We start from the raw sequence: 22,035 nt of genomic DNA on the forward strand, positions 1-22,035 counted from the left end.
GACCGCTACTGATTTTATTCAGTTTATCTCATTGGTAGAAAAAACCCCCAGCAGATTCCATATTAATTTGTTTAAAGCATCAGGAAAAAAAAAGAAAAGCAATTAAACCTACACATATACATACACACACAAACTATGTATACTCAAATACCTTTTAATGTGTACAGTGGGGTCCAGAAGTCTGAATCCACTACCCAGACCTGAAGATTTTAAACAATTAGAACAAAAGACATAAAGCTGGCATGAAAGTAAAGAAAAGAAGAAATCCAGCAAATACCACAAGTATTTATTGCTATATTAATATGTTTTGTATAATATAATCAAATATTGCAACCATACTGGAACTTGGATCAATGTTCCAATTACAGCATAGATCACAGTACGACAGACACAAAAAGAAGCATATTAGGAAAAAAAAGAATCCATACATGCAAAGAACCTCAAACCGTTTGTAAGTCCTGCCTTGCATAGCTTTTCTTCTCATGAGTTAACATATGAAACTAACCTGTCTCTGAACACAACATTTTTTCTGAAGCCAGCTTTTGGATCCCACTGCACTGTGTGTTCATGTATCTGTATATACCTGATGTATATATTGCATCATCCACCCAAATCAAAAACATAATCTCCCTAAAGAAGTAGGCTCACTGTTAAAAAAACAGCTGAGGCTTCAAAAACCCAGCTACTGATGAACAGACCGACAGAAGAAATACAGTAAAAACACACAAGCAGTAAAAACAGAAATAATATATTTGTTGTTTTTGACATCTGTAATCCTTTATAAAAACCGAAAAGCAGAGAAACATTTTTGGAAGCAAGTTAGGCTGTGCAAAGGGAAACCAAAGCTTTAATGCTGGACAGTCACGCTGATCAGTGAAACTTAGTGATGTCCTTATGTACAGTAAAGTTTTGAATGTACACTGATGGCTGGGGCTGTATGCGGTCAGACAAATAACTAAGGTCACAAAAGTTCCACAACACCAAGAATGCTCAAAGTGTCCCATTTATACCGGCTTGCTGTCCGAAGAGCTACCACAATAAAACGCAGGGAACAGAAACAAATAAGCACTAAATGACTAAATCAGTCCCAATTACAAACACCGCCGCAATGTTGGCTCACACTAGGTTGCTCTCGTCTTCTAGAATCAGGAATCAAACTGTAGAGTAAACAGGGCACATCATAAGGGTCAACTGGTTTTAATGTAGCAGAGTGGAAAAATAATGATGAAACCTGCCAAATACCACAAAGGAAAAGAATTAACCAACCCAATTAACAGCAGGATGCAAACTAATGCAACCAGGATTGGCAGCAGTGCTTGTCATGGCGATTTGCTGACTAATTCCTTTTTCATGTAGTGTTTACAATATTCTGTACACCCTGTGGATTTCTCCCCAGCTCTGTCTTGTCAACCGCGACCTCATTCATCCTTCAGGCTTCGCCCTTGACCTATTCTGTCCCTTTCCATCATTCTTTTTCTGCAGCCGCTAACTATGTTCCATTGGAAGATACAGTTGTGGCTTCTGGCTTTGCATTTTTTGATTGTCCTTTTTCCTTTATGACATCCAACTCTTCTAGTTTCCTTTGTGCTTTTCTCCCCTCATATACAGCATTTATATTCTGAATTTAATAAGCACCCTGTACTGTCTCTATGCCTCATCCTGCTTTGGCTCCATCGCTCCTCCATTTCTACTGTTTTCGTATCCCACAGGGACACATGCTCCGTTGTTTCTGAATCCCTCGCTTTCCTCAAAACTTTTTTCTTCCAGAGGTTTGCTGATCCAGGCTCCGTAACCGTGAACACTAAGAGCTCGGAAAAACTGCTGCTTAGCTTGTTGAAATGATGTGGCCGACATCTTGGCCTGGGCGTATGAAGTCAGGGAGAGGAGGTCAGTGCGGCCAAACTGCTGGCACAGTAAGTGGAACAGACAAAACAGGTTGGACTTGGACACTCGGGACACAGCCAGTTTGTTCCTGAAAGGAAAACATTTTGAGGGACTTTTAGTGTTGAAAAAAACAGGTTTGACAGCTGGAAAACCTCATGGATGCAGACACAATGTTTCTTCTTATCATTAAGTGTTTCCAGTTTAGTTTACTTCACTGCCAGCTGCTCACAGTTTTGGGTAATTTAATTAAAGCTGAATGGAGCCTCTGATAATTTGACAGTTTTTACAGAATAAAACCATCCAAGGCTGTACGATTTACAGTGATATATATTAGTGTTAGAATATCTGAAGTCTACTTTATCTTCTAGTCTAATAATGAACTATCAATTTAAAAGGCAAAGACCTGCAGATAAAAGAAAAAATCTCTGAGAAGCTGAACGAACAATTTAAAAAAAGTTATCAACTAATCAAACTGTAGTATTTAAAGTAACACTTTATTCTACATACCCATCTAGTTTTCCTTTGGTCCCATCCAGCACCTCCACACAGTGCTGGTCTCGTAAGCTCCAGTTCACACTGGACTCCTTGGTCTTGCCCGTGTGACGTGTGGAGTCGTACACACTCACCCTGCCCACCTACAGTCCAACCAGGTGGTGTGTGGGAGAGAGAGAGACCACATTTTGTTCAATTTAGCTGCCCAACATAAGTCAGCACTTTTGAAAAGGGCAAGTAAAATCCGTTAGCGTGTAACACATGGATCAGTGATGTGAAGCAGCAATCATGACAGTGTGAATTAGGGATGGTAGATTGAACCAGATACACCAATGTGTAAATAAAAGCTACAGAGGTGTTACAGTACAGTGAACAAGATGAATGGTGTGTAGCTGCCAGATGCTGTATTCCTCTCATTTTTCATCATTGTGTAATAGTGATCCACCTGTTTCTTTTTAATTGATGGATGAGTCAAATTTAAACAAGACGAGGGATGAAAAAAACAGCAGTGCAGGGTCAAATAGGAGTGTTGGCAGCCTAATTGATGAATTTAGTGAGAATGGCCTCGATATTCTTGATTAATGTCCAAGTGTGACATTGCCAGAAATTTGCATGGTTACCTCAGGGTGGTTCAGCTGGAACGGAGGTGGGAGACTTTGGCTGAATCCTTCACCGTCTTTGGCCAGCCGACAGCAAACAGCACGTGTTAGGTGACCGTGGCTGTACAGATAGCCTAAAAGTCAGGGCAGTAAATACAAGGTGTTAAACAAATCTGACCCAAGAGGTATCATAAAAGTTGGAGTCATGCCAGTTTCACTGACTGCAACTCATAAATAATGGTCTTTAGCTAATAGTATGTTTTACCAAGTGTGATGGACTTCAGGTAGATGGGATCCAGGAAATGGGATAGCAGTGCCCCCTGCAGGCCTAGCACGTTCCAGCGCAGGATCTTATCACTGCAGCTCATGGTTCGCAGCCTTTCACCGTGCTGGATGCCGTCCCAGGTTGGTACTATGTCACTAGACTCCACTGGGATGGTGCCCTCACCTAGAAAGAACACACACATGAACTCACAATGGTCAAATCTCTGTCTTATAGAATAATTTGCTTTCATAAACATTTTGTGATAGGTGTGTAATAGAACAGTTTTGAGTTGTATACTTCACCGTTTTCCACTTTAGTGCGAAGCTTGCCCTGTTTAGCATTCTCAAAAAGAGGCTGATGGCCCTCCCCCTCATCTCCTGCCTCACTGCATGACTTATCGAACAGAGCACCGTCCCCACAAGGTGCCGTGCTGATGAGAAAAAAAGAGGACACACAGGGTATTGACATGACTCACATGATCATCAAAACATCATCAAACGAGAAAGGACGGGAGCAAAAAGAAACTTCCACCTGATGTAGAGGTGAAAGGTGATGTCAGATTTTATCCGCAGTTTGTTTCTCTCCGCTGGCTCGAATATAGTGTCATCTGTGCCCTCATGGTGCTTGAGCAGCTCACTGTACAGAAACCTGAGAGCAAAGGAGACGGAGAGTTAGACTTTATAAATAATGTCCAGTAGACTAAGACTGAGAGAGACAGAGTATTTTTAGAACTTGCAGAGAAGGATTGATAAGGGAGGAAGATATCAATTTACCGAACAAATCCTCTTCTAGAGATAATTTCAGCATGGCAATCATTAACAGTCTCCCCTTTGAGGCTCAGCTCCTCTCCTTTAACGCAGCGGTTTCCTGACAAGAAAAAAGAGACACAGTCAATGTCAAAGAACAAGACAATGACAACGCCTCTTGGTTCTGCAGTGACCTAGTTCTGCTTAGCTTGGTGACAGGAGTTGCCTGTAAGCATAGAACTCTATACAACTAATGTTTAGGCACCTTGCTTGTTTCACTGGTTATATACTAAAAGTAATAGCTTACCAGTTCCGAGGCTGACAACAGTCCCAAGGCCCTCCCCCCTCCTCATGATGATGGTGGCCAGAATTTTACGTCCCAGAAGGCAGTGCTGGATACGTGTGGTCAGGGAGTTGAAGCGCTGGTGACTCAACATCGCTATCTGGTCATGCAACGTGCTGCCGCTCACTGGTAGCTACAGAACAGGACAGGAGAAACAGAAAAGAGACAAGAAATATTTCATTTTTGAATTCATGTTTTATTTTCTATGCATATTTGCTTTGGCTGACAAAAAGTGAAAATGCAATCCTGCTGGGGAAAAAAAGATTTACTGTATTGACAGTACACTGTCAATTCTATTAGACTTTCCTAAGACAGTTTAGTAGAAGATACGTTTAAGCCTAATCTTTCAGCACAGGTAATCCAGCTAAGTAAAACTAGCAGATAAGCTTTGCTATTTCTCACATTCCATCAAGCACTGCCTTAATCCATGTTGAGCCAGAGGAAGTGCCTCTGAAGCTAGTACATATTCAACTGTCAAAACGAAACATGTGAGTTATAAAGTTTGTACCTCAGCAGGGATGAGCTCCCCTGTGCGTGCAGCCCTCTCAGCTTCTCCAATCAGAATCCGGAGAGCAGCATCTGCTGCTTCATGCTTCCCTTGCTTTTTGTTGGATGCACAGACTGGAGGGAACCAGCGTCCACCAAGCTTGGCCTGGTAGGTGAACCTGAGCAGGAGACAAAGGGAAATGTGGAGGATTTGCCAGGATTTTATAATCAATTAAAAGACCAATGAACAACACACATCTAAATTAATAAAACGCCATAACTTAGATAGTCAGAGGTTTTTCTTTTTCATCTGGTGTATGTGGTAATTTTGTGTTTCAAAGAAGCGTACACATACTTTGGCTCATGTGCTGGTCCAGACTGGCCCACCAGGCGGATCTCAGCTGCAAAGCCCCGGGCTCTAGCATATTCCAAGAGACCCGACACGGCATTGTTGTTCAGGTGGTTGATGAGGTCGCCAACCCCTGCCTCATGAGCTGCTCGCAACTCATCCGCTGTTAGAGAAGGCAAAGAGTGGCATGTTGTCCCAGAAGTACATCCATCGCTATCACTGGAAGGCCCCAGGGGTAATTGAGGCTGGAAGTGAGAGATGAGAATCAATGTGGAGTAAAAGGGAGACTCCCGAATGACTGAGAATGCTTTTTTAAATAACTTCACACATTTTGGAGAAAATCATTGTCCTAAATGATGAAATCCAATTATTCTCTGCTCACTACACACCTTGTTGAGCTGCAGTCTTCCATCAGCCATTAATTCCTTGACAGCTTCCTCTGCTGCCAGCTGCCGAGCTGCCTTCTTGCTTGGAGCTGAGGCTTCTGCAAACAAATTCTCTCCAACCTTCACCCTGTACATGAACCTGAGCACAGGACAGAGAAGGTGAAAATTAATAGGGAATATAGGGTTTGTACCCCAGGTCACTCTAACACCAGTAATTATGGTTTAAAACAGCAGATACTGTACATGCCAAGTTTGTGCTGTAAAGCAGTAGGCTGCCCAAAAAGGATGGATTGAACAGTAATAAAGAGGCAATGGACAGAGATGGTATTGTGTCATTGTCAGATGACTATGACTGCAGATGGGACAGAAATAGCTGATTCTCTGAGGCAAAAACCTTATGACCACAAAAGAACTTTATCCAGGAACATGCAGTGTGGGGGAGTGCAACAACCAGAAAGACAGACTCCAAAGGAGGTGATGGAACCAATACCTTGGGTCATGTGGTGGGCCTGCCTGTCCAGTGATGATGAATTCAATGGAGTTCCCACTGCGCTGGCTGTACTCCATCAGCACAGACACTGGATTCTTCCCACCAGGCAGGGAGCGGGACAGGGGCTGGTGAGGCCCCTCCACTGCTCCTTCTACACTACTGGAAGTTCCCCCCATGTTTTCAAGTGTCCCCTGATAGAGGGAAGACAAAAACAACATTTCATACCATATATAGTGACAATTTTAATACAGCAAAATAATTAGTCTGTGGTGAATCAAAAATAAAGCACTCGCTTCTGAAAGTGTCCAATCACAAAGGGTACATATTTCACATCTTAAAGAAATAGCTACGGTATGTAAGAAAGAAAGTTACTTGAGCCACACTGCCAGTATTTCCCTGGTCTCCTGGTCCTGCCCCTCCCTGCATCTCATCAATGAGAATGCGAAGAGTGGCTGCAGCAGCATCTTTTTTTGCGACCTTCTTACTAGAAGCTTCTGCGATTGGAAACAGCCTCCCATTGAGCATCACCTGCATCCTAAATCTAACAAAAGAAAAAAAAGGGAGACAATGAAATTATTTATTCAAGTTACAATTTACCTAAACTATGCCACATAACAAGTAATTTGCATTTTGGCTTGGCTTCAAGGCACATTTAGGCTCCATATGCTTAATAACAGGTGCTTTACAGAGAATAACAAACATGTAGGTGGACAATAACACTGACGTTACTTTAGTACTTTAGTAAAGTAAACATGCACCCTGGAGCAATGGACAATATTTTCACAAAGCAGATAAAGCTACTAACCTCGGCTCATGGGATGGTCCTGACTGGTCGAGGAGCAAGAACTCACAGTTCTGGCCCAGATACTGGGCATACTCCATGAGGCCACTGACAGGGTTCTTTAGGGTCACCTCCTGTAATTTGCCCCACAGATTCTGGGGAGGCGGGGCAGCCAGTGACACAGCAACAGTTCCTATGGAATTGGCCTTCTCTGCTGCCATTTTTTCTGCATCTGTCTCTCTGCGGATGGCATTGAGGAATTCTGGGATGTCATCTGTGGTCCACTGTCCCTCAGTGGTCTGTCCTTCTTTAGATGAGGTACGCAAAGGGCGCTAAAGGGATTGAAGCGGTTAACATAATCAGTATATCTCCTCTAGGCTGGTAACAGAAAACAAATCCATATACTATAAATGAGGTTGATTAAGAAGACTTGTTTGGTAAATGTAGGTCTACAGCTACAATTTTAAACATTGAAAAATTAACACATAGATGGGGAAAATATTATAAAGTACCAAGAACTTGTTTGTATGCAGTGAAGTAGGCTTACCCTTAGTTATATTAAGCTATGTTACGAACATCCAAATACACATTGGAACATATTTGCTTCTCCAGCAGGTGACTGCTGTGAAAGAATGTTGTTTCTTATTTCTGATGTCTTTTTTGTATTTCTCCTTCAGAATGTTAAAGAACAACATTGGTCATTTGTTACAGGTAACTGTACAAAGACCAGTGTCAGTTTGCTTCATGTGATGAGTCCTGTGAAGTGTGTGAACATCTATTTCCAGAGTGGCGGAGATGCCATCAGCAGGATTAAACCTCTTCACAACACGGCATAATCAGAACACATGGATGTCACAGGGTGTGCCTTCAGATAACTTCTCTGGGTATAAATAGTTGTATGTCAGTTGTATGTTCTCTTGATTTTCCTGACATTTTTCATCCCTGGCAGATTCCAACAATTGTCATGCCATGGTTAAAGTATATTTCTCTATTCATAACAAGTACCCACCATCATGTACATTCAAAATCACATGCACACTACCTACCTCTTCACTATGACTTTGTGTTCCCATCTGACCTTCTGTTTGTGGCAGTGGCGATGGTGAGAATGGGACTCCTCTTCTCTCCCCATCTCTACAGGCTTCCTCTTTAATCATCTTCATCATGTGATCACCTAAACCTGGGATGCTATGTGCAGCTGTCATACCCTCTAGAAAAGGCAGTGAATCAAAGCCTGGTAGTGGTGGTAGTGGGGACGGTAAATAGACTGCCCCGTCTCGCTGCTCAGCTGTAAGAGCTTCTTCCTCCATTGGACAACTAGACATCTGGGTGCTCTGCGCAGCTTTGAGGCTCCTCTCCATTCTCTCTCTGCGGCGGGTGGACAGCTCCCATGTGGGAGGATTAACTTCACTATTTTTGATGACCTCTCCTTGCTTCTCTAGGGCATAGAGGGTGGGATTGACCTGCTTGGCATTCCTAAGGCCTAGATTTTTTGCCATGACAAGAGCAGTTGCCTCCTGTGAATCCAGCAGGTATTGCAAGATTTGCTCCTTTAGGTCTGCCATCATACTAACCTGAAACTCTGGATCAGGGGAGCTAGTAGTGCTGGGATGTGATGTGCTGTAATGTTGCTGACCAGTTAATAGGGAATGGAATTCTTCGACGTCAGATGACTCTGAAGTGGAGGAGTAAGAAGAACTGGATTCTGTGTCGGAGCCCTCTTCTTTGACCTGTGCACACCTTTTTGTGTCCGTTTCAAACTTGGCTTCAGGTTTCTGAGGACTAACAGGCAGAGGGGAAGGTGCACTTTGTTCTTTAGTGTGTTGATTTCCCTCACTGCTAGGAGGTTCTCTGTACAGAGTCCACTCCGGAGGGAGGAGTCCTTGCTTGGAGGCTTTTTGTGAGCGCTCCAATGAATAAAGAGCCTTGTTGACAATTTTTTTGGGCAGGTGCAGTTTTTTGGCTAATGTTTTAGCAGAAATAGTCTCAGTGGGTTTCAAACCAGTCAAAGCCCTGTATACCCGGTCCTGTATGTCAGGTGTGAGAGAGATGTTCGTTTTAGTAAAGTTCAAATTTAATGAGCTGCTAGAGGAAGAATGTCCATCAAATCTTTCCCCTCTTCTGTTGGGCTTGTACAGAGACAAACTCTGAAAACTGTCACGCAAAGAATCTGTTACGACACCCTGTTGTCTATTGGGGTATTGGTGGAAATTCTTGCCTTGAAACTGGCTTGGATGTAGGTGTCGAGGGCCTGGACTGCCTCGTGGGGTTCCTGCTCCAGGTCGATATGCAACACTCTGGTCTTGATTATAACCAATGTGACCCCTGGGGCTTCTGTTGGGATTTGAATATCTACTATACCCTGGCAGGTGGTGATATGAAGAACCAGAGGGCCTGCTGGGTTCTCCTCCTCCTCCTCCTCCTCCTCGAGCACTGGCTACAAATTGTGGTGCATCAGAGATTTGTCCCCTCAGGAACTCAGCTTGTTTATACTGAAAGGAATTAGGTGGTAGACCGGCACTGTAGCTTTGGTTCTGTGAGGTGCTAGGGGCTGCAGATTTAGAGATGTGGTTAGGTGCGAGTGGAGCAGAAGGGATGAGAGGAGACGGGTGTTGTGAAGGCCCTATGGAATGGGCATGGCTGTTGTAATACCCTAAGTGTGGGCTCTGCGGCGGGCCAGCTCTCAGAAAGGGGGAAGGTGGGCCAGGTCTATAGTAATTCTTTGATGGCAAGTGGGGTGGTGGATGCCTGTAATAGTGTTCTTGATAAGGCCCTCCTCTACCTCTGCTCATAGCGCAGGGGTTGAGCACGCAGGGGGCCGATGCAGCTGGCTGTGCAGCTTCTGTATTAGTATGCCCTCTAGCACGAACAGAATACCCAAACAGAGAGCACCTGAAATACAAAAAAGGGCATAGTAAGGAGCATATTGATAAAGATAAATAACAGTAAGATAATTTACTTGAGAAAAATGAGGCACAGCAGTGAGGTAAAGAGAAACATCATTCCAGAAATAAACACAAGTTCAGGCCCTCCTGGCATCAATCCAACCAAGTGTCCTTGGACAAGTCAGTGAATCTATACCAGCCCCAATGACAGTTTTAGCATCACCTTTAACTTCTGCTTTCCTGGAATGCAGCATACAACAGAGTGGACAGTCAAAGACGTGGCCATTATGTAACGATTATATTAAAGAGAACGAGCTCTTACAACTGCAACATTTGTAGTGTTACTGAGCATTTCTTTAAGTAATAACATAGTGTGTCTGCAAGGATATTGCAGGGTGACACACTACCTCTCACAGTCACACTGAAACTTAATCCCAGGCTGAAAGGAAGGTAATTAATAATTCATAATTCAGACATTCTTGCAACTATTCTGTATTATTTCTGGACTTAAATTATTGCTGGATCTGGCAGAAGGGAAAAGTGAGACAGTGGTATAAGACCAGAAGGGCAGTACCAAGGACACAAGAATATAAAAGGCTGTCGGTAACAGTGAAGTTGAGGACAGAGACCCCTGCAGTGGCAGGCAGACACTTCTAGGTATCATTTGTGGAGTGCTAGGGTAATTTCCTTCTGCCAAATCAAACATATCACATATTGAAATATGCAGCGAAGAATACCAGAATATCAATATCCTTCTATGGTAGAAACAAACATTGATTCTTGCTCAAATGTCATATCTGACAACACTCAATAATGTCTATAGCACTGACACTGACAACAAGACGACACCCAATACTGAGTCAGGTTACACTCCCTCCAGCCCAGTCAGCATCACTGACTGTATGTCACATAGAGCTGAGCAGGCCCGAACAACGCCACATTAATAAAGAACACCATAGTGTTGGTTCATCACAGTAATAGGGGCCGACAGGGCCGGCAACCCGGGGGCCAAACACGGCTGGAGCTGACTCATTTTGACCCTCATGCAAGGCAACATTTGACAGCCGAAACAACAAACTGTGTTTTTCCAGGATCTACTGTCATTATATTCCTTATTTATGTGAGCCTGGACGGAGGAGTGGAGAAGACTTTATGGAGTCGATCAAAACACAACCAACGTCACTGCCTTCTACATACCTGACACCTGTTTACACAGTACTGCAGAAATGAAACCTGGTGTACATTCACTCACAGGGCTGCTCCGACACTTCGGAGAACAGAATATTTCTCACCTACAAGTGCTTTAAATTAAAGTAGCGGTGGAAAAATGTCCGCAGCTTCCCAAACGATCAGATGATCTGAACCCAAAATAAAAAAAGCAACGTGGGTCTATATCGTAAGCACGGATGTGGTCGTGGAGTACAAAGTTAGAAAACGGCTTAATTTGTGAAAATATCTACTTTCCAGCGCGCGGAGTCTTCCAAACAGTTTAAGACAAGGCCCTGTCCGCAGAGTCCACAAATAAAAACACATGTAGGGTACCTCGATTATAAACGCTGCGTGTACTCGGACAGAAATGAAAAGGGAAAATCCACAACTTGAAAAAAGCTAAAACGGGCATAGGTTAGGTTTCGTTTTCTTTTCTCCTGCAACCGAGTGTCTGTTCTGAGTCACGTGACCAGGAACTGCGCACTGAAGTCAGTCTATAAAATATTAAAGCTAATAATAACAGTAAAAACAAACGTGTGTGTTCCTATTTGTGTCGGTTATTTCCCCTTGTTTAAAGAGGCCGCTCTGAGGTGCAGCAGAAACCATCAGACTGCCCCTGCACCTACAAGGGCATCCTCTCCTGAAAGCACGCTGTAAACACTACACTGAGGAGGAGGAGACCTCAGATCACATCACATTAAAAATAAAACAAGGGAAGAAAACAATGAGTCTGGGAGTAATAGAATACATTTCCAGAGATACAAATATTACACCAAAGCGTGATAGTATAATAATCATTAATAATACACACGTATCTAATAATAGGACTGTGATAAGATGGGAAAATGATGATCCGACACACATTTCATGAAACCATGGACATGATTATTAGAAATCTAAATGATTAAAATAATTTTTTTGTTTTGATGTATTATTTTGATTAAATATAAAAAAATACGTCTTCTGTTTCATCTAGTTAAAATTGGTGGGGGTCTGTTTAGAGTTCTTCAAGAACTTTGGCCATTATTAGACAACAAGTAGCTGTTTGACAATACATTGCTTTCAATAAATGTACTACAACATATTGTTGGCCGTTTGGTTGAGACTATTTTAGGAGTTAACAGATTGACCGTCCTCGCAGACGATGGACTAACAGCTTCAAAAAGCAATGACTTAGGTACAGGTTAAAGACATATGTATTTTAACGCCATAACACAAAAGCTCTGAAGTATAACTTTACAAACGAGTCATTAAAACTACATTATTGACCCAGATGTGTTGCAAACAGCAGCTGAACATCGTATCTCCTCCAGCTAGCTTAGCTAGCCTGCTAGCTCCTAACAGACAACAGTACACCGCACTGGCACTGCACCATTTCTAACTATCGCCTGCAGCACAGCCAGTTCACAGCCTGTTACCGCAAAACAACACGCTACTCTTCACTAAAACTCCAACAAATGATTTAAAGGCAAGCTACAGCTGGAAACATTTACCCGATTCGCAGCGTCCTCCCGCTGTGGCTTCTTGTTGCGGTGTAATATTTTAATGCGCTGATAGAAACAATCAAAAAACTGGTGCACGAAGTGACGTAATTGCTGGTGCGACCGACATAAACAGGTACGAGTCGCACTCAAATGACGCAGACACATGGGCAAGGTTCCGATTATTTTCAAGGCATTTCCTTCTCAGATATTCAACAAAAATGATTTTACATCGATCATATTACACGGAATGTTCTGTTATATGTGCGTGAAGGCTTTAAAATCAAATGTTTATAATACATAAATAAACAATAACTATATTTGGCCTCCTGTACTATGCTTATTGTTTCCAATATGACAAGCTGAAACACCTTTATTATAATACACTGGGTAATGTGTTGGTAATGAAAGGATGCAGTTTGTATGACCCCCATGTGCTTGTATGTGTACAAGTAAATGGACTGTCAAAATATTTTTGCATTGAAATTCATAATCTCTGTTATAAAGTATGTTATAAACATTATTTTCACATTGCATTTTATCAGCTAATAAACAACAGGCATAATATTTGTTTGTCATTTACAATAAATTGATTTATTAAAGGGATATAATAAACGCATGTGATAGTCACAGATAAAGACAGGTAGGTTTAATTGTAATTTTCCTCAGGGGGCCTGCAGCTTTGGGGCCCCCTGGTGGTATTATTACTGGGTCTCTGGAAACACATTTAAATCTGTGGACTATAGCTCCGTTATTACATTATAAATAAAAATTGCAGTTATGTGAATTACAATGCACTGACTTTTTTTTGTTGGCAACATAACAAATGATGTTAATCGATACAACTTGTAATTCATGATTCCTCATGTTCAGTATGCTGCACTTTAATAACATATCCTTTGGGTGTCAGCATTACCCTGTGGATGCACTGATGTCATATTTGACTGGTTCAAAAGCAAAATAGCTTTAAATTATTCCTGATGGGTCTGAGCGCTGTACTAACAACATAACCATACAATCTTTAATATGCTATAATATCTGAAATTCAATGAAAACCCCCAGATGACAGCTACAATAAAATCCTATTCCTTGGATGTGTCACTAGCTACTCTTGAGGTCTGTAAACTGAGTATATCTGTGACTGAGTCTGACATAGAATGATTGAGGATGACAGACATATAGTGACAGATGAGTGCTTATCATGAGGTCTGCAGGAATTAATGAGCAGAGAATCATGAGTGATGAGTTTGAGTGTAGGCTGGGCTATACACATCTCTCAGAATCTGATTGACTCCATCACACAGTATCTCCCTCTTTAGCGGAGTATTTGTTTGACTGCATTTCTTTCTCACCCACTCTGCTGCTCTCCCTCTCTCTCTCTCGCCCCCCCCCCTTTTTTTGCCTCCTGCCCCTGATCTGCCTCTCCTGCTGTTCAGCTCCTTACACTTATTTTCTACAGCTGGTCCATCTTTGTTTAGACCCCTGTTCTTACCTTACTCCTCTTATTTTCACCTTCTCCTCATCGTCTCCCTCTGCTACTCTTTCTGCGCTGATACAGAGGAATGCAGAATGAGGCAAGCTGTGGCTCTTTGGCTGTTGATACTTGCGACTCTGCTACGGGGTGAGTGACTTTCGTCGGTGCTTTGAGTGAGAGACTGCGCTTGAACAAGTGTGTTTTCTACATGTGCTTGTACTGTATACTGTGTGATATGCTCTGTTAGGAGGTCTGATTGTAATAACAATAGCACATATAGCAGCCCACTGAGACCAGGAAAGTGTCCACCAGTGAGCCGCCACACAGAAAAAAATAGATTTATTTTTATGATGAGCCAGCAAAACTATGATGTGTAATCATGTTTGCTGCAAACTATTGCTGAGCTGTACATTTATTGCTATAGATAGATAGATAGATAGATAGATAGATAGACAGACAGATAAAGGTGTTTATGAGGCTACTACTGGCTAATTTATTATAGCTGGACTTATGGACACTAAGAGCCTATTAAACTGAATTATTATCATGCCATCTGTGGACTCATTGATATTAATTAAAGGCTAGTTAGTGAATATAAATTAGACAGTGAGTGTATTCATCTTACTGTGGAAAGTTGCATTCACTGTCTGTTAGGACAGTGGTTATTTGGAAATGTTTTCAGTGTTTTCATGATATCTCCCTCCAAATTGAGGGGCTTGTCCTGTGGAGAATGAAACAGGAGTGATTTGAAGCCTGCTGGCTGAGTTTTAGGTGCAATGAGAGAAACTTGCCTGTTCTCATTGTTGTGAGTGCTGTGTGTGTCTGTCTGGGGTGTTTCGGTGTTTAATGGCCTCACTATTTCCTCCTTGGAATGAAACTGACATTTTTACAGCAGAGGAAAGACTCTGACTATGTGCTGGTGATCAATCAGAGACATAATTGATTAGGAAGAGCTGGAATCTTTCTCTCTCCACTCTCCTCCTCTTTCTCAACCACTTTATCTTTTGTATCATTTTTGCTCTCCTGCCCATTATAAAACATTACTTCTCACCTGCTGTAAGCCCATCTTTAGTGTCACTTTATGTCCACTGGTATTCTGTTTTTTTGTCTTTCTCCTAGTTTTGACTAATACATCTTTCTTCTTGTCTTTCACCTTTTTTCTATTTCTCTTCTATTGTATTTTGACTCTCTCCCATGTTTCCATCATCTCCTCTTCCCGCTCTTAAACTGCCTCCCTGTTTCCTCCTCAGTATCAGTGCAAGGACCTCACCAACGCTTCCTGCTCAGGGAGCTGCTGAGGGACTACAACCCCATGGAGAGGCCGGTGGCCAACGACTCCCAGACCCTCACCGTTCAGTTCTCCTTTACTTTAATGCAGGTCATGGATGTGGTATGCAAAGACACAATATCTTAATACTAATATAATTATAAAAAAATGATTATACTGCTCTGCACTCCTGTTCCTCTTTGAATTGAATTCTCTTAGAAATTCGATTCAACTCAGTTTTATTTATATAGCGCATATTATAATCAGAAATTGTCTCAAAGCGCTTCACAGGAACCCCCCTAAGAGCACTGTGGCAAGGAAAAACTCACTTTAAGAGGAAGAAACCTTGAGCAGGACCCGTCAGCTTAAGGGGGAACCAGTCCTGCTGCTAGTCAGAGAGGATGAAGGAGAGAGAGAGAGAGAGGAGAGAGAGAGAGACAGGATGAAGGAGAGAGATAGAGAGCGAGAGAGAGAGAGAGAGAGAGAGAGAGAAGCAAAAATGATACAAACATGATACAGTACAGAGCAAACATGACAGCAAGATGAAACAGTCATTATATTGCAATAGATATCTATATATATCGTAAGTCCATAAGTAGTAATAGTAATTTGATAGCAAAGATGAGCAGCAGGGGCTAGTGAAGTCGATGAGCACAGGAGAGATCAGGGGCCGGACTGCAGTCTTGAGATCAGTATGAGCCAGACTGCATATAAATGCATATTTACACAATGAATGTGGAATTATTATATGAATGATTGGTAAGTTAGCGGGAAATGGTAGAAGGAAACCACAAACTGGATAAGATATCTCTTAGATTATCAACATGTGCAGAATCAGGACCCTGTGAGCTGACACCTTGGTCACGTAGAGCTTGTTGTGGACATAGTTCTGGGACATTTGTGCCAATGTCCTGTTGTGATCCTGTAATTGCTCCCCTGTGTGGTCGTGGTGTCAGCCATTAAGGAAGGTCACAAAAGTTATTGACTTCAAACTTTGTGCATACAAGAGCTGTAAAACGGATCTCCTTCTATCTCAGGCCACAGAGTTATTGATCACCTTTCATACATCGGAACTGCTTTAGGGATAAGAGGAACAACCAGTGTAATTATAGGCCCGAGTGTATTATGTTAGGACAGATGTGGAAAAAGTGTTATCCTCTCCTGTAAATCATTATTCTCTTGTTTGCTTGTGTCAATTTGTGTCATACAAGGATGAAAAGAACCAGATCCTCACCACGAACGCCTGGCTTCAGATGGTGACTATAATGAATAACATTAATAACGTGATATTGATCTGTTTACTGGAAATCTTTTTGCATGCTCTGGTTTCTTGCAGAATTATTCAGATGGTTTGGGTTCAATATCATGCTAATGGGTATCTCTGCAGGCTGACAGCTTTTCACTCTCACTACTACTCCTCTCTTTTACTGCCCCAAACATACCCTTATTAATAATACCATTAAACTACACGAGATACTCAGATCAAGGGATAAGACCCAAGGATGAAAAATAGAAAATAAGGTAGTCAAAATTATGATCTTATATACAACCAAAATTGTGGCTGTGTCTTCCAGCAGTGGTACGACCACTACCTCCAGTGGAACCAATCAGAGTATCCTGGAGTTAAGAACCTTCGTTTTACCCCCGACCAGGTTTGGACACCTGACATATTGCTTTACAACAGGTGTGTGACATACAAACACACACATACACACAATATGTGCTGCTATCTGTTACTAACATATTGTTGTAAAACTCTCTTTAGTGCTCATGATAAATTTGATGCCACCTTTAAGACCAATGTGCTGGTCAACTCCAGCGGCTTCTGTGAGTATCTGCCACCAGGTACGTCTGATCAGTCAGAGTCTCAGTCATTCTGCATAAATACTGTATAATTATTCATGCTGCAGCAGATTAACACTAAACAAAATCATCTTCCTTTACTTGCAGATGGCTGCACCAAACAGTTTTATTCAATGTTTTCCTCCCATTGCATCCTTGGATGATTTCACTTGTGATATTTACTCTACTTACTTACTGTTATTTCTGCATTTCAAGGAATATTTGTCAGCACATGTAATGTAGATGTGAGATGGTTTCCATTTGACATCCAGCGCTGTGAGCTGAAGTTTGGCTCCTGGACTTTTGATGGCTGGCTGCTGGATATCCAAATGAAGGAGGCCGATGTGTCAGGATACATGCCTAACGGAGAGTGGGACCTACTGGGTAAGAATGAGAGAAAGCTGTTGCTTAGTAACACTACTTACATTGCAGTCATGCAATAGTATACTGTTTCTGTAAAAACTGTAAAGATTTTATATTTAGATGTGTAATAAGCAGCCGCATAATTAGCATAGCTGCTGGAATGGAACTATGGCAAATGGCTAGTGGTGCTCAAAGAGTAAAAAAAATAGGCAATATCCTCTAATGATATCTCTTACAAGAAATCATGATCTAGTTATATGAGGAAATCCACAAACTTTATTTCACTGTCAAGTTGGAACTATTTTCTATCAGACTACTCCTGACAACCACATCACCTAGCAGAAAGCAGTGTGCATCCACCCCTGACAAATGTCACAGTTCCACCGAGGAGGACGTCATCAATGGTTACATCAAGTCATACTGTCACGAGCACATTCTGTCATTGTGATAATGCTGCTTTCTGTGTAGTTGTGTGGGGAAAAAGTGACATTTTTGGCCTGTGGATTTTCTTAATTGAGTCTTGATGTATGAATAGCACTGCAAGCCACATGAAAACATCCATTTTTGATTCTGATATGAAAAATCCCTCACAGTAATTCTGCAAACTGTCTTTTTTCATCTCTTTTTAACAACTTGCTTGAATAGTGATAGCCAGAGATTTAGTCTTATAGCTCTACACATCCTATTTTTATTAGTAAAAAGCATTCTGTGATTGTATGCCTGATTATCAATAACGGGTCATATTGAGATTCTTTGTTTTGTTTTCCTCACCCATGTCCTTTGCATTACAATGTGACTCTTGCTACATCATTGTGTTCCTGTCATCATCTTCTCAGAGGTTCCGGGAGGTCGTCATGAGGTTTTCTATGATTGCTGTGCAGAGCCTTACCCTGACGTTACATTTGTGGTGACGTTACGGAGGAGGACTCTGTTCTATGCTCTCAACCTTCTCATCCCCTGTGTGCTCCTCTCCTCCATGACCCTGCTGGTCTTCCTGCTCCCTGCCAACTCCGGGGAGAAAATCAGCCTCGGTGAGGAATACTAAGAAGACAAAGAGGAGGAACAATAAAGCATATAAGACAATATGAGATGTCGACATTACTAAAAAACAGAGCTTTTGTATAGTGTCAGAAAGACAGATAATGGTGGCAAGTCAAGTGCAGCATACCAAATGTACTGCTCCACTAAGGGTAGTCATGTATATTTTTCTCCTAAGGGTTGTCTCAACCTTTTACTTTGCAACCCACAACTCCCCTGTGTTCTTTGTCTGCTTCCAGGCATCACAGTTCTGCTTTCTCTGACTGTCTTCATGCTCATGGTTGCGGAGATTATGCCGGCCACTTCAGATTCGGTTCCACTTATTGGTCAGTATGTTTCTTTCTGTGCACGTATATGTGTGTCTGAATCTTAGCAGCAAGAGTTATGACAGTGTTTGTAAGCAGACAGAGTGTAAGCACAGCCTCATGTATGTCTCAGGTCAGTACTTTGCCAGCACCATGGTGATTGTAGGGATGTCAGTGGTTGCCACAGTCATTGTCCTCCAGTTCCACCACCACAACCCTGACAGTGGACACATGCCGCACTGGGTAAGTTATAACTATGAACAACCAACATCAGACATAATTATACACTCTCTTATGTGCTTATTCTGTGTCTCCTTCTATGTCAGGTGCACCTGATTCTGCTGCAGTGGGTCCCTTGGTTTCTGCGGATGAAGCGTCCAGGTGAGGGAGCAGAGCCAGCTTTGTCCAACAGCCAGACAGACTCTCAGAGCAAGACCCTGTCCTCTCCTACCACTACTACCACCACCACCACCATCCCCACCCCACTGCCCTCTGTCCTCCCACAGAGCCTCAGCTCCCTGCAGGCCAGCCTGGTACAGCTCAACCATACTCTATCACACCAACTCCCTCACCGGTCCAACTCCCAGGCTGTCATCCCCTCGAACCCCAGCCACAGAGATCCCAGCCCTAGTTCACACCCCCAACCTAACGGCCATCTGCCTTACATGGGCTTCCAGACCTTCCAAAGCACTGCTGAAGTGGAACCAGTGCAGAGGAACAGAACCACCAGTCATGGGAAGAGTAACAGTGGACTAGGTGGAGGAGAGGGACCCGCAGCAGGAGCGGGAGGACCAGTTGGTGATATAACAATACATCACCACCTCCCATCTTCAAAGTTTGGGAGCCCTCCACAGGAACCGCTTGTGTGCCCAGACCCTGACTCATCCACTACAAACTCTGGACCCTGCGTCATGGACTCTGGGGCTGGGAGGTCTGCTGGAACACATACCTACAGCAGCATCGTTTGTTCTACCGCAGTGGACAACCAGCTGCAGGCTCTTCTGGTGGAGGTGCAGTTCTTAGTGGAACGAGTTCGTGAGCAGGACCGTCAGCTGAGTTTGGCGGAGCAGTGGCAGTTTGCTGCGGCTGTCATCGACCGCCTGTGTCTGGTTGGATTCAGTGTTTTCAACATCATCTGTACCATTGCTATCCTCATGGCTGCCCCTAACTTTGGAGAGGCGCTGTCAAAAGACTTTCTCTGAAAGGCGGATAAAGAGAGGAGTGTTTAAACAGATACAGGACGTGGAAGCACAATAGCTGTCAATAAAACTGCTTAGTAAGCCCAAGTGGACTGCGGCACAGGTGTGTGTGAGTCAAGTATGACTCTGAAACTGTGTGGTTCCTTCCCCCTTTTCACTGACACTTGTGTGGTTTTAATTCATTTTAATTGGGTTTAATCATTTGTGGACTAACTACCACAATCAAAACTAAATATTTACCATAACAAACAGCTAACAGCCTAAAAAAAACTGCATTATTACTGCTGCCACAAGACACCACAGGCTGAGCAACTGGACACTGATGCTGTCAAAAAAACTTTGTTCACTAAAACCAACAGCCTAAGTTTAAAGTTACTCAAACTGAGATGCGAGCACTGACTGTCAGGGGAAATTGTCTTTCTTTGCTCTTGTGTTTTCTGTTTTGAGTTTAATTCCCTCAAGGTTTTAATTTAATAGAATGAACGAATATGGCAACACATCATTACAAAAAAAACACCACATTCAGATGATAACACATATGATCAGTGTTTGACTACATAGATATCCCCCTCTCTGAGGCTAAAAAAAGAGAAGAGCTTCTATCTCATAACCTGGAGGCATGTTGATACTGAGAATTAAATTCTGTATCACCTTTAAAAGTCATGTTTGCTTTATATTATTATACAAGAGTGGTCACTATATTACAGAAAGTAATACTAATGTCAGAGAAAAAAAATCAAGGAACTCTGCCATGATATCACACAGGAAAACGACAGGAATCTGAAGACAGATTTAACGGCCATATTGAATTACCTGCAAGCATTGTGAGATGAGCTCAGTATAATTGAATTCTACCCTTTAAGGCTATCGAAGACATTAGAAGCTTGTCGAGTTACCGTAAAACAATTAAACATATTTCTTAATTATGAAGTAGTGCACTGTATCTATGTGCAAATAAGCTTCATGATTTTTATTTGAACACTGATGTGTATGCAGAAAAGTCCCCATGACTGAATGTAAACAAATGTAAGTGTTGGACACCTGAATACAGACAAACTGAGCTGTAAATGTGAAATAAACTTGTCTTGTTCTTTCTACTTGCTGGACATGCATCAGATTGAATGTCTTGAAGACTCACATACAAAGAGAGGACAGGGGAGTAAGGGGGCAGAGAAAGAGGCAGAGAGGAGAGGCAGGACAGAGGTAATGAAGCACAGCCATAAAGAGGGCAAATGGAGGAAGGAGAGTTGGAAGGGAGGGCTCTGCAGGGGCACGCAGGCAGAAAGGATGCGGGATGAAAGAAAAAGGCGGATGCATGGTTTGGTTGAGAGAAACAGAGGAGTGAGGAATAAAGTGCTGAAAAAGCACATAGGGACCAGTAAAGTTTTTAACTGATTGCTCGTTAATGAGAGAGGAAAAGAAGGAAGGAGGGGGGGAGGCGAGGGAATCTTGATGCTGCTAAGCAGTACTTAGACCAGCATTTAAGGGTGACTGGACACTAGAACAGGATGTCTTTATCAGGATTTATGTGAAGAACCTTGGCAATCATTTTCATTTAAAATGATTGACTATGAAATAATGCAAACACTTTATGATGATTGAATTTGCTTAATTGCTGTCTTGGCATGGCCGTACCCGTACCTCAAGGCCATTAACTTAACTTTCAAGTTTTCATTGAAGGTACAATGAGTGTGGAGAGGGTAGTTTGCTATTGGAGAAATTCACAGTGCATTCTAATGGCCTACTGAACTCCTTTTGTCTTTAAGACCAGTGCGACTGCTGAGAGATGCAATACAGCACAGGTAATAAATCTGAGATTCTCTCCTCCTCCTCCTCCTACTCCTCCTCCTCCACAGACTCAGTCATCCTCCTGCTCTGTGTCGACAGCTCATGCAGAGAGCAGTTTGTTCAGAGGAGAAGCAAACTGAGTCATATAAAGCAGGACGAAGACGATGCAGCAGGAGAGTGGGATGCAGAAACTGTGTCTCTGGTATCAAGGGGCCACTGCAATCTGTGGCTGCAGTTATTGCAAAACTGTGCACACACATCCACAGACACAAGGAGCAGTGCAACATGAATTGAGGACCCTGCTGCAGATCTAATGCAGCACACGTCTGAGGCTGTGTCTTTTTGTCGCACCACTCCTCATTC

The 22,035-nt window shown here is 42.5% G+C and overlaps 2 protein-coding genes across 5 annotated transcripts; one reads left to right on the forward strand and one right to left on the reverse strand.

Moving 5' to 3' along the window:
- Window positions 1-12,524, reverse strand: adar (adenosine deaminase RNA specific). Of its 4 annotated transcripts, none has more exons than XM_028424933.1 (16): window positions 12,409-12,524; window positions 7,868-9,713; window positions 6,846-7,153; window positions 6,413-6,581; window positions 6,041-6,231; window positions 5,554-5,689; window positions 5,171-5,409; window positions 4,838-4,994; window positions 4,294-4,462; window positions 4,014-4,107; window positions 3,772-3,888; window positions 3,543-3,670; window positions 3,241-3,423; window positions 2,997-3,109; window positions 2,392-2,519; window positions 1-1,972 (listed from the first exon to the last, which is right to left on the reverse strand). In XM_028424933.1, exons 2-16 carry the CDS (start codon window positions 9,611-9,613, stop codon window positions 1,648-1,650), a joined length of 4,203 nt encoding a protein of 1,400 aa, XP_028280734.1. In that variant the 5' UTR covers window positions 9,614-9,713; window positions 12,409-12,524; the 3' UTR covers window positions 1-1,647. The 4 variants fall into 4 exon arrangements, with proteins under 4 accessions (XP_028280734.1, XP_028280733.1, XP_028280735.1 ...); XM_028424932.1 differs by lacking the exon at window positions 12,409-12,524 and adding an exon at window positions 10,999-11,399; XM_028424934.1 differs by lacking the exon at window positions 12,409-12,524 and adding an exon at window positions 10,904-11,399.
- Window positions 12,525-13,881: 1,357 nt separating this feature from the next.
- LOC114448493 (neuronal acetylcholine receptor subunit alpha-7-like) lies at window positions 13,882-20,768 on the forward strand. Its single transcript, XM_028425467.1, has 10 exons — window positions 13,882-14,017; window positions 15,121-15,260; window positions 16,349-16,393; window positions 16,712-16,821; window positions 16,903-16,982; window positions 17,196-17,363; window positions 18,179-18,373; window positions 18,620-18,706; window positions 18,819-18,928; window positions 19,012-20,768. Exons 1-10 carry the CDS (start codon window positions 13,966-13,968, stop codon window positions 19,885-19,887), a joined length of 1,863 nt encoding a protein of 620 aa, XP_028281268.1. The 5' UTR covers window positions 13,882-13,965; the 3' UTR covers window positions 19,888-20,768.
- Window positions 20,769-22,035: the final 1,267 nt, after the last annotated feature.

This window comes from Parambassis ranga, chromosome 16 (assembly GCF_900634625.1).
Source record: "Parambassis ranga chromosome 16, fParRan2.1, whole genome shotgun sequence".
Taxonomy (NCBI): Eukaryota; Metazoa; Chordata; class Actinopteri; family Ambassidae; genus Parambassis; species Parambassis ranga.